The following is a 13037-nucleotide window of genomic DNA, read 5'->3' on the forward strand; positions in this document are numbered from 1 at the left end:
TAGACAGGAGTTGGCGTATTTCTGTGTAAACCGTTTCCACAGACCTCCCCTTGACTCCCAACCCCACCCAAATCACAGAATTCAGCCGCTTGAGGGAAATCGCGAGAGCCCCTATGCACTGCAAAGTGCTTGCGCCAGGATCCGGGATCTGAACTTCCCGCCTGTCTCGGAGAGCTGGAGAGGTGGCCTCCCAGCCAGCCTCCCAAGAAGCTCAGTGCCGATTGGCTCTTGCTGCGCCCAATGGGAGACCGCACCCTGCGCAGGTGGGCCCTGCGCGCTCTGGGGAGGCGGCAGTTGCCAGGAAACCGCGTAAACATCGGAGCTCTCAGCCCGCCGTCGCTTTTGCAGCGAGCGGTGGTGGCGGCTGGATCCTCCGAGCGGGATTTTCCTCTGCCAAGATGGTGAGCCTGTCGGGGGTCTCGAAACTACTTGTTTATCTATTGATCTAATTGGAGTTTAGAGCCAGGCTGCATCTAAAAATAGGATTTGGAGTGCCTAATCCGAGAATTAAGTGGGAGAACTGATTCAATTTGCTTTCAGAAGCCTCTTGTGCTATTGTTTAAGCAACGCTCGCGGTGGCTTCCAGCCTTTTTCAAATTTTCCCCAGACTCTATTAGATCTGCCCGATGAAAATTTTGTTTGGCAACCCCCCCCCCCCCCCCTTTTTTTTTTCCACATTTCTGGAAATTTGGGAAAAGATTAAGAACCTTGAACAAATAAGTGGGAAAGAAAGTCCAGGAGAGAGCAGATGAATTAGGTAGCAGCAGATTGACCTGTTAAATCTGTATTAGGAAAACCTGACCGGCTTCTTTCTGAATGATACTTTCTGGCCAAGGGGTAAAGGAGGTGCGGGGGTGGGCGTAGCGGGGAATGAGGAGAGGAATTCCGCGTGTTGTGGTAAAGAGCTAGGTCTATAGAGCTCACCTGCGTGTCTTTGAATACTAGTACTGCTATTTATTTAAGCCGAGGAACCTTGGGTAAAGTTGCTTTTACTTTTCATGTCTCAACTATAAGATGGGGAATAATAAAAGTAATTTATTGATTTATCAATTATGTTTATCTACCGTATGTACTTTTTTATTGTGTTACATTTCTCTGAATTTAGGAAGGAAGCCAAAGGACCTTTGTTTATTCTGTTATCTGTTTTTGTGCCAGGGGCTTGCAGCGGTATACTTTTAAAAATTAGATATTGGGATACCAAAGTATGCGTACTTCCCCCCCTCCACCCCCCCATTACAGGCTTCTAGAAGGCGAACTTTGAGCTTCAGTGAAAGGCATCAGAAACAAGTAGATACAAATTACTGCAAACAATTACATGTCCAGTCAGTAAGAAAGATACAAAATCAAATCAGGGACCAAATGGTGCAGAATGAAAATGATGACCTCGTGGAGCGCAAGAGATTCCTCAGATTATTACAGGATGAACAATTTGAGTTGGATATGGAAGAGGCCATTCAAAAGGTACATTTTACTATTCATTGACATTTTTTTTCTTTGGAAATGGTTAAAACAGCTGCTGATGCTGGAATTGAGTAGATAATAAGATCAGGTAAAGGATGTCTCATCATAAGTCAGACCAATGTAGTGGTAAAGAGCTCGGTTTTTGGAGTTAGACTGTATGATTTTAAATCCTAGTACGGCTGTATGTAAGCGTGCTCTGGAGCCCTAGGTAAACTGACTTTACTTTAATGCCTCCTCTATAAAATGGCAATTATAATAGTATCCGCTTTGTAGGAGTTTTAATAATTAACGAGTTAGTACATGCAAAGCACTTGGAATTGTGCCTGTAACAGAGTAAGACTCAACATTTTTTTTGTTTTTTAATTTTTTTTCACAAACATGAAACCCATGATTACTGACTTCCACAGTTTTGTTCATATAAGTAAAATTCAATTACTTTACATAAAATTCGAAAGACAAAAATTTAAGAGTACCTTTTTTGAATTTACTGAGATTAAACATGTACATTATTCAGTGGTAGAAAATGAACATGTATGTATTAGGTATGATTTACTTATTTTTGATTTTGAAATACTGCCTTGAAGAATTCAAGTACAGTATGTATATAATTCCTAAAATGAGATAATTTTTATATGGAAGCTTCTAAATATTTTAAAGAATGAGTGTGGTAAAAAAGGGAAACCAATTAGAAATGAGTTCTCATAAATGAAAAAGTTTCTCTGATATTTCAGAATTTTTTGAGTTCCTGCTGATGTTCAACATTTTGTAGACTATTGTGAGGAATAGCAAAAGCAACTTTTTAAAAGTGGTATCCATTCCTCTGAGTTCGAAATTCATAAGGCTTAGATATGATTTTTCAACTCTGAGCAATAAGATCCTAGGGATTATATATTTTCCTCTTCTTTTTATTCTTATTTTTTCTTTAATTTTAAAGAAAATACCAGATACCATATCACCTCTTTCATGTATATTTCAGTATACATCTTACAAAATAAAGATACTTTCTTACATAGTAGTAGAATAATGCCACTATCTCAACTACTAAAATTAACAGTAAATTCTAGGTATTATTTAATGCCATTCCATAATCAACTTTTTGTGATTGTGTCAAAATCTGTTTTAACAGTTGGTTTGTTTTAATCAGGATCTAAATAAGGTTCATACAGTATATTTGGTTGTTATGTCTGCTAGGTACCTCTTAATCTAAAACGGTCCTGCCCTCTTTTTTTTTTAAAGAATGGGAGAAAGAGGCTGGGGGGAGGGACAGAGGGAAGAGGTTAGAGAGAATCTTAAGCAGGCTCCATGCCTAGTGCAGAGCTGATATGGGGCTCTGTCTCACAACCCTGAGATCATGACCTGAGCGGAAATGAAGAGTCAGATGCTTAACTGATTGAGCCACCCAGGCATCCCTATCCCTTTTTTTTTTTTTTTTAACTTCATGTTTCTAACTTGTTAAAGTAGGCCAGCTGTTTTTTGATATCCCATATTCTGAATTTGCCTGTTTGCTTTCTCCTTTGTTCATTTAATTTGTTTCCCTAATGTCTATATTTTTTTCAAAATGGAAGTTAATCCTAAAGGCATGATTAGATTTAGGTAGAACTTTCTGGCAATCACTCCATAGGTGATGCTATGCTTGATATTGTACCACATCTGCAGGCACATGATGTGTCTGCTTGGTCCACTTGTATTGATGCTAGTGTTGATAAATATGTACATTCTAGTACCTCTACTGAGGCATTCTGGTTCCTCTGTTGTAAAATTCCTGATGAACCTTTCACCTGTGGTTTCACCAATGAATCTTTCCTTTCATTAGGGGTTGCAAAACACTGATTTTTCTAATTTTGTTATTCCTTTCACATTTGATTAGCTGAAATTCCTGTGTAAAGAACTTTCCTGCAACAACTAGGATTATTTGGTACCTGAAATATAGTTATTACTGGAAAGGGAGACATATACTTAACTTTCAGAGTTGGTGTTCTGGTCACTTCCATTGGTGTCTGTCAATGTTGTTTTTAAAAGTTTTCTTTAGTTTTTGACTTTTTCTTTTTGTAAAAAATCTTTATGGACTCATGGGTCTTTAATACTTGAATTAATTGCCTTTATTATTATTTTTGATGCTCAAATTGTCCCATCTTTGGCCAATGGATGCTTTTATTGGTTTTGTGACCTTTTAACAAGATTCCTTTAATCTGTGATAGCTTCCTTCCTTTCTGTCAGAACAAAATGCCTGGGCTAGTGATGGTTAATTTTGTGTGTGGACTTTCACTGGGCCATGTGGTGGTCAGACAGATAGTTGGTCAAACATTATCCTGGGTGTTTTGGGATGAGATTAACATTTAAACTGGCACAGTGAGTAAAGCAGATTGTTCTCTCTAATGTGAGTGGGCCTCATCAGATCAGATGAAGGCCTGAAGTATCAGATGAAGTATCAGCTTGTTTTGAATTTCAAGCCTGTCAGCCTTCAGATAGGAGCTACACCATTGGTTCTCTTATTTCTCAGGCTTTTCTCCTTAGACCGGAGCTAAACCACTCTCCTGGGTCTCAGGCTTTATGACTGACCCTTCAGATCTTGGGATCACTTGAGCTGACTAATTAATCCCATTTATTTTTCTCTGGCTAATGCAAGGCTCATCTTGTGAATTTCTTGCTTCATACCTAGAGTCAGCCTTCATATCAAAGAGCTCTATTGTTTAGTGGAAATAATATTTAGAAACAATTTCTGAGATAAATTTAGATTTATAATGGAGTTGCAAAAAATTGTATAGAGAATTCCTGTATACCCTTTACCTGGTTTCCCTTTATGTTAAAATCTTACATAACCATAGAAGAATTATCAAAATGAAGAAATCAGCCTTGGTACAATATGTTTTATTATAGGATTTATTCAGATCTCTTCAGTTTTTCCCATTAACTTCTGTTTTCTGTTCCAAGAATACAAACTGCCTTTAGTTGCCTTGTCTCCTTACTCTCCTTATTCACCAATGAATCTTTCCTTTCATTAGGGGTTGCAAAACACTGATTTTTCTAATTTTGTTATTCCTTTCACATTTGATTAGCTGAAATTCCTGTGTAAAGAACTTTCCCACAACAACTAGGATTATTTGGTACCTGAAATATAGTTATTACTGGAAAGGGAGACATATAAGTAAGAGTTTTTTACTTTTTCCTGTCTTTCATGACCTTGACAACTTTAAAGACTACAGTTCATTTATTGTATGAGTTTTCTGTGGCTGTTTAACAAATTACCACAAATCTAGTGGCTAAAAATGTTTATTACCCCACCAAAATCTAGACATGGTATGTCATTGGATTGACTGCTTCGCCTCACAGGGCTGAAATCCAGGTGTTGTCTAGAGTGCATTCTCCTGAAATCTTTTAAGCTTATTTAAGTTGGCAGAATTCATGTTCTCGGAGTTGTAAGACTGAAGCCCACATCTCTGAGAGATTGCTGACATTCCCTGCCACATGATCCTCTCCACAACGTGGTAGTCTGCCTCTGGTTTTCCAGTTTTCTTCTTGGTGTTGATTTCTAGTTTATACCATTGTGGTTGGAAAAGGTGCTTGATATAATATCAATCTTGAATTTATTGAGACTTTTTTTTTTGTGGGCTAACATGTGATCTATCCTGGAAAGTGTTCCATGTGTACTTGAGAAGAATGTGTATTCTGCTGCTTTTGGATGAAATGTTCTGTATACATCTATTAGGTCCACTTGGTCTAAGTGTATCCCCCAGTGTATTTAAGGCTGATGTTTCCTTACGGATTTTCTTATTTCTGTCAGATGATGTAAGTAAGGTGTTAAAGTTCCCTATCATTACTGTCATTTCTCCTCCTTTCAATGTATTAATATTTTCTTTATATATTTTGGTGGTCCTATACTGGGTACATATATACTTATGAACTTTATATCTTCTTGCTTGATTGACCCTTTTATCATTATGTAATGCCCTTCTTTGTCTTTTATTAGTCTTTGTTTTAAAGCTTATTGTGTTCGATATGAGTATAGCTATACCAGTTTTCCTTTCTTTTCCATGGATATTGTTTCCCTTGTGGTTTGTTCTTTCTTTAGTGTTGTGTTTAGATTCCTTTCTCGTTTTCTTTTATTTTCTGTAAGTTTTTGCTTTGTGGTTACCATGGGCTAATTATGTTTATAACATATGTAACATCCTATGAATAGAACAGTCTGTTTCATCTTGATACCAAATGAAACTTGAACTCATCCAAAACTCTACGTTTTTACCACCTCCCCCAACATTTTATGTTTTTTTAAATTTTTTTTTTAAAGATTTAATTTTTTATTTGACACAGAGAGAGAGAGGTCACAACTAGGCAGAGTGGCAGGCAAAGAGAGAGAGAGGAGGAAGCAGGCTCCCCACTGAGCAGAGACCCCGACGTGGGGCTCGATCCCAGGACCCCGGGATCATGACTTAGCTGAAGGCAGAGGCTTTAAACCCACTGAGCCACCCAGGTGCCCCACATTTTAAGTTTGATGTCACTTTTTACCCACTATTTTATGTATCCTTTAATTATTGTAGTTTTAGTTTATTTTACTATTTTTGTCTTTTCATACTAGCTTTATAAGTTGATTTATCCACCACCTTCACTACATTTTTACCTTTCCAGAGAGATTTTTACTTTCATATGTTTTCTTATTGTTAATTAGTACCATTTCTTTTCCGCTTAAAAGGTCCCTTTAACATTTCTTGAAAAACCATTTAGTGGTGCTGAACTCCTTTAGAGTTTGCTTATCTGAAAAACTCCCTCTCCTTCACTTCTGAGTGTTAACTTGCTGGGTAGAGTATTCTTGGTTGGAAGTTTTTTCCTTTCAGCACTTTGAGTATGTCATGTCACTCCCTTCTGGCTTGCATAGATTTGTTGAACAATCTGCCTTGTGGGTTTTGTTTTGTTTTGTTTTGTATTGCTTTTAAGTTTTCTTTTTAACTTTTGACATTTTAATTATGATGTGTCTTGGTGTGGATTTCTCTGCGTTCATTTTATTTGGAACTCTCTGGGCTTTCTAGACCTGGATGTCTGTCTCCTTCCCCAGGTTAGGTAAGTTTTCAGCCATTATTTCTTCAAATAAGTTTTCTCCCCCTTTCCTCTTTCATTTCTGTTGGGAACCCTGTAATGCAAATACTATTTCACTTGACGTTGTCTCATAGATCTCTTACTTTATCTTCAGTTTTTTAGAATTCCTTTTTCTTTTTGCTGCTTTGTCTGGGTGAATTCCAGTGCTTTGTTTTCCATCTCTCTGAGCCGTTCTTCTGTTTTATCCAGGCTGCTGTAGAATCCCCCAGTGTATTTTTCAGTTCAGTTAATATATCCTTTGGCTCTGATTTCTGTTTTATACTTTCTTGTATTTTATATCTCTTTGTTAAAGTTCTCACTGTTCATTCTTCTCCTGAGTTCACTGAGCATCATTATGCCTATTACTTTGTATTTTTTATCCAGTAAATTACTTATCTCTGTGTCATTAAGGTATTTTTCTGATGTTTTGTCTTATTCTTTCTCTTGGAACACATTTCTCTGTTTCCGTGTATTGTTTGGCTGTGTTTGTTTCCCTGTATTAGGCAAAACAGCTACTTCTTTCAGTCCTGGAGAAGTGGACTTATGTAGGTGGTGAAACTTCTCATTCACCATTGATTAGTTCTTGGTTGTCTCTTGAACCTTTGTGATTGTCCAAATAGCCTGATTTATTCTTGATATCTCTCTGTTGTCGAGGGTGTGTCAAGACCTGCCAGTGTTCAAAGGAGGAGGAATGGTATTCAGCACCTAATTTCAGGCTGAATGGAAGCCAGACTCTCAGGCAGCAGCTTTTAATATATGCAAATATATGCAGTCTTATGGGGCCACAGCTGTAAACCCTGCTGGCCTCCAGGTCTAGAGACGGAGGTGTGCCCTGGGCAATAGTTGCAAAACTCAGGACTCCAGATGAGAATATAAGCTCCTTTCTGGGAGGTCTTGTTGAGCTGCAGTGAGCCAAGGGGAGGCGCGATCATAATGTCTCCCCACTTATGATCCCTGGGGGAGTGCCTGCATAGCTTTGGCTTGTGTGGGAAACCTGAAGCCTGTTTGTTAGGCTGGAACTCTAGGATAAGGCAGCCTTTTTCACAGGGAGACTAGGTATGTCTTTCATTCTGAGGTCTGTGCAGTGCCCTGAGGGTGTTGGCCTGCCAAGTACTGTCTTTCTGATTGTTACAGTCCTTGGAGCTCAGAACTCCAGCCCCTCGACCCTGGTAGCCTGGTGAACAAGGGGCAACCCTGTTGTACTTGGCATGCTTCTGCCCCGAAAGTGGCACTCACCAGCTTCAGCAAGGCAGTGGGAAGATGCCTGGACTGCAGGTGTCTGAAGGCTTCAATGATTACTGCGGGAGAGCGCCCTGTATCTGTGCCTATACTGGCCCCAGGTTGGTGGCAGGAGAATGCCACAACTGCTCCTACTTGTCAGCGCCGGCCAGGGAGTTAGGGGATGGCTATGACTGCCTCCATTGTCTAGCCTGCCCCCACTGTCCAGCCTGGGGACAGTGCTGAGACCACTTGCTCTCAGCAGCCTCAGTGAGGTGGTGGGACGGTGCAGTGCCCGTGCCCTCCTACTCTGGGGGGAGTGGTAGAGAGCACACAGAAGGAGTCTGTCTGCCTTGCGTCCATCCCTGCTAGAGCACCAACTGTCCCTTGCTGCTTGAGCAGATTCCCCCAGACCAGCAAATGAATTTCCTTTACATAAACAGCAGATGATTTTCAAATTGGTGCTTTTGTGCTTGATTCTGGGATGAGTGAGACTGCAAGTGGATCTTTAAAAGGAGATTCTCAGTTTCCCATAGTACTTTGGGTCCCTTGGATGTCAGCCCTCTTTGTTTTCTAAACCAGACATTTTTTGTGCAGCTCTGAAATGTTGGGGTGCCTAATGTAGGCAGCAACCCCCCACTCCTCTAGCAGAAGTGCTGGACTGGTGAGATCCCTCTCTACGTGTCTCCCTGCCTAGAGGAGGTGGGGTTTTTTTTGTTTTTGTTTTTTGCCAGGACCATGTCTCTGTCCCTTTACCCCTCTCCATGTGGTCTTTTAATCTTTTGTTGTAGGGAAGCAGTTCTTTAGTTTTCAGATCCTTTTCAGAAAGAAATTGTTAGAAGATGCAGGAGAGACATAAAGTGTCCCCCAAAGTGAGAAGGCACTTTGAGACTGAAAATGAAGTAGGCCACTCCATCCAGTTTATGCAGTTTGATTTGAGATAACTTACTGAAGGGGGATTTGGATGGAGGACTAGTCACAGCAACTGCATAGTTACTCTCTGCCAAATCCAGACCTTGGTCCATAAATTTTTTTAGAGCAAAGGGCACATAGAAGGGCACTGTAAGATCAAAGGGTCCACACACACCTCAGAGGGAGTATATGCATCTAATTGACAGCTAACTTTTAATTAGATCAGGTGGCCCCACCTGTTCATCAGAAAAGGGAAAGACTATGTTATCTCTAATAGATTCTTAGCCTTTGTGGACATTTCTAAGGTATGTATATTCATTTCCAAGAGGCCAGAACACGTAGCCCCAAGAGAGGTCATTGAGCAACCATGAAAGATGGAGGGCCAAAGATGGAGTATTGTCAGCCTTTCTACAGAAATGATCCATATGTAGCTGTAGATTTTGTGCATCCATGAGAGGAGATGAGTTCAGGATCTTCCTATGCTGCCATCTTGGACCCTCTGATTTTTAATACAGTTAATTTGACATATTGTGTGTTCTCTTATTCCCCCCACATCTAGTTGGTTTCTTTAAATTTTTTTTGTGTTGAAATAATCACAAATTCTTGGAAAATTGCAACAACAGTATGGAGAGGTCCACTTGTGCCCTTACACAGAAGCTTCCCCCAGTGGCTATATCTCGCATAACTGTAGTACAATATTAAACCTTAGAAAATGACAGTTGTACAATATGCGTGTATAGATTTGTCTGACTGCCATGTCATTCAAGATCCAGAACCAATCCATCACCACCAAGACCTCACTTCATGCTGCCCCACTGTAGTCATATACTTCCTTTAGCCCCCACTATGTCTGATTTGTTTTCCATCTGTATAATTTTGTTCTTTCAAGACTGTTATATCAATGTAATCATGTGTGAATCCATATATGTGTGGAATTATATGTCTGTGACCTTTAGAGAAGGTTTCTTCCATTCAGCATAATGCTTTGGAGAGTCATCCAAGTTGTTGGATTTATCAATAGTTAATTCTTTTTTATTAGTGAATAGTAGTGCATGGTATGAATGTACTGGTTGATTTCTTTTTAAATTTGCATGTTATAAAATTATTCTCTTTGGTATATACTATGGATTTTGACAAATGAATAGATTTCAGTTTCTACCATCACAGTGTCATGCAAACAATTCTATCACCTCAAAAGTCCCCACATGCTGCTCCTTTGTAGTCAACCACTCACTTACCTCTTTCCCCAGTCCCTGGAAACCACTGATTTCTTTTTTGTCCCACTAGGTTCATCTTTTCCATAGTGTCATATTATTGGAATTATGCAATATGTCACCTTTTGGGTCTCACTTCTTTCACTTAGCAAACCAAATGTAAGATTCCATGTTGTTGCATGAATTACTCCTTTTAGTGCTGAGTGGCATGGTCAGACTCTAATGTATTGATGTACCAGTTGTTTATCCATCTGCCTGTTGAAAAAAATCTGTGTTGTTTCCAGTTTATGGCAACTGCAACTAAAGCTGCTATAAGCTTTTATTACAAACTTTAATATGAAAGCAAATTTTTATTTCTCTTGCCTAGATATCTGGGAATAGGATGGTTGGGTCATATGGTAGGTGTTTGCTTCATTTGGTGAGAAACTGCCAAACCATTTTGCAAAGGCGTTGCTTTATTTTGCATTTCCTCAAGTCATGTATGAGAACTCCAGCTGCTTTGTGTTATCACCAGTACTTGCAGTTGCTTTTTGTTAATTGAAATTATTATTTAGATAATTATGGAGTCATCTGCAGTTGTAAGAAATAATACAGAGAGTCCCAATATACCCTGTACCTAATTTTCCTAATGGCACACCTTGCAAAGCTATAGTATAATATCAGAAGCAAGACATCAGCAATGTCACAGTCCACCCACCTTATTCAGATTTCCCTTTTAGTTGTGCTCATTTGTGTGTATGTGTGTGTGTGTGTAGTTCTGTACAGTTTATCACATGTGAGGTTTGTATATCCAACACCACAGTCAAGATCCGGGGGAGTTCCATGACAAGGATCCCTCATTTCATCCTTTCATAAACATCATCATCTCTTTCTTGGATACACCTACCTCATCCCCGACTCTGGCAACCATTAATTTTGCCATTTCAAAAATGTTATCTATATTACTCAACAATAACAGACAAAAAAAAATCCTTTAATGGGTAGATGATTTCAATAGCCATTTCTCCAAAGAAGACACACAAATGGACAATAAGCACAAAAAAAGATGCTCAACATCATTAGTCATTAGGGAGATGCAAATCAAAATCAGTTAGGTGCCCCTTCAGAACCATGAAGATTGTGTGCACGTGTGCTCGCTTGCTTTCTCTCTCTCTCTCTTTCTCTATTTTTTTTTTAAAGATTTTTAAGAATTTTATTTATTTGATAGAGATCACAAGTAGGCAGAGAGGCAGGCAGAGAGAGAGGGGAAAGCAGGTGCCCTGCTGAGCAGAGAGCCTAATGCGGGGCTCGATCACAGGACCCTGAGATCATGACCTGAGCTGAAGGCAGAGGTTTAACCCACTGAGCCACCCAGGCGCCCCATGCTATATATATTTTTAAAAATTTAAAAAGGACATTAAATGTTGACGAAGAGGTAGAGAATCTGGAAGCCTTATACATTGCTGTGGAAATGGAAGATGCTGTGGTGGCTGTGGAAAGCTGTCGGGCAGTTCCTCAAAAAGTTAAATGTAATTGCTATGTGACCCAGCCATTCTGCTTCTAAACATACAGCCGAGACTACTGAAAACATGTTCACACAAGAACTTATACATGAATATTCAAAGCAATACTATTCACAGTAGCTGGAATTTGGCTGTTGACCATGACGCAAGTGCCCATCAGCTGGTGCCTAGACAGACCACATGTGTTCTAGCTATACAGTGAGTATCATACCGGCACAAAAGGGAATGACGTTCCCATACATGCTGCAACATGGTTGAACCTTGAAAAAGTTACACTAAGTGAAAGAAGCCACAGGCAAGATGGCCACAGATTGTATGATTTCATTTAAATGAAATATCTAGAATAGCAAATCCATAGAGACAGAAAGTAGATTAGTGGTTGCCAGGGGCTAGGAGGTAGGTGGACGGGTGAGTGACGGCCAACAGGTATGGAGTTTTTCTGGGGCTGAGGAAACCATGCTGTAATGTTAAAAACTTAACACAAACCCACACGCAAAATCCCACAAGTAGATGTTTATAGCAGCTTTATTCATAATTGCCCAAACTTGTAAACTACTAAGATGTCCTTTAGTAGACGAATGGATCAGTAATCCAGACTATCGAATATTATCCTGTGCTAAAAGAATGCACCATCAAGCCATGAAAAGACATGGAGAAACCTTACATGTGTATTACTAAGTGAAGCAAACCTGAAAAGCCTTCAGACTGCATGATTCCGACTATATACCAACCTGGAAAAAGCAAAATTCTAGGGATTGTAAAGAGATCAGAGGTTGTCAGGGATTTGGGGGAGGGAAGGATGAATAGGCAGGGCAGAGGACTTTTTAGGGCAGTGAAACTACTGTGTCCTTAAACGTTTCTCATAGCCACAGAATATACCACCAAGTTAAACCTACTGTAAACCATGTACTTTGGGTGATTGTGTCAATGTAGGTTAGTTGATTTTAACAAATGTACCACTTGGTGGGGAATATTGATAGTGAGGCGGGGCAGAGAGAGAGAGAGAGAGAGTGTGTGTGTGTGTTTGTGTGTGTGTATGCGCGCGCATGCACGGGCGCAGCAGGTATATGGGAACTCTGTTAATTGTGCTCAGTTTTGTTGTGAACCCAAAACTGCTCCAAAAATAGTCTGTTCAAAAAAAGTCCTGAAACTAGATAGTGATGATTGTTACGCAATACTGTGAATATACTAAAAAACCACTGAGTTATGAATTGTGAAAGGTGAATTTATGCTATGGGAATCAAAACTCAATTTTAAAATAAGGAACATGTTCCAAGAACATTATATAAATGGGATCAGACAATCTACAACCTTTTGGGATTGGATTGTTTTCACTCAGCTTAATTCCTAGGAATTCATCCAGGTTATTGCTAGTGTCAATACTTCATTCCCTGTTGTTGCTGAGTGCTCTCTGTGGTATGGAGGTACCACAGGTTATCTGCCTAGTCACCTGTTGAGGTATGTCTTTTTCCAGTATTGGCTGTTTTGAATGAATCTGCTGTAGACATTTGGGTGCAGGATCTTAAATAAACATAAGTTTTCATTTCTCTGTGCTAAATGCGTGAGTGCAGTTATTGAGTCATATGGTAATTGCATGTTAGCTTTATAACAGACTACTGAACTGTTTTCCAGAGTGGGACTACCAATTTACATTCCCACCCAG

General features: G+C 39.6%; 1 protein-coding gene across 3 annotated transcripts in view; it reads left to right on the top strand.

Moving 5' to 3' along the window:
* The first annotated feature begins 301 nt into the window (after window positions 1-301).
* MNS1 (meiosis specific nuclear structural 1) overlaps window positions 302-13037 on the top strand; it is a 41031-nt gene continuing 28295 nt past the window's right edge. Inside the window, exons 1-2 of one of the 3 annotated variants that reach the window (XM_082733835.1) lie at window positions 302-401; window positions 1240-1461. In XM_082733835.1, the coding sequence (XP_082589961.1) occupies window positions 399-401; window positions 1240-1461 (225 nt within the window). In that variant the 5' untranslated portion in view covers window positions 302-398. The remainder of the gene's footprint in view (window positions 402-1239; window positions 1462-13037) is intronic. The other 2 variants (XM_082733837.1, XM_082733836.1) reach the window with 2 other exon arrangements.

The sequence above is a fragment of the Mustela nivalis genome, assembly GCF_964662115.1.
Source record: "Mustela nivalis genome assembly, chromosome: 6".
NCBI classification, from domain to species: domain Eukaryota; kingdom Metazoa; phylum Chordata; class Mammalia; order Carnivora; family Mustelidae; genus Mustela; species Mustela nivalis.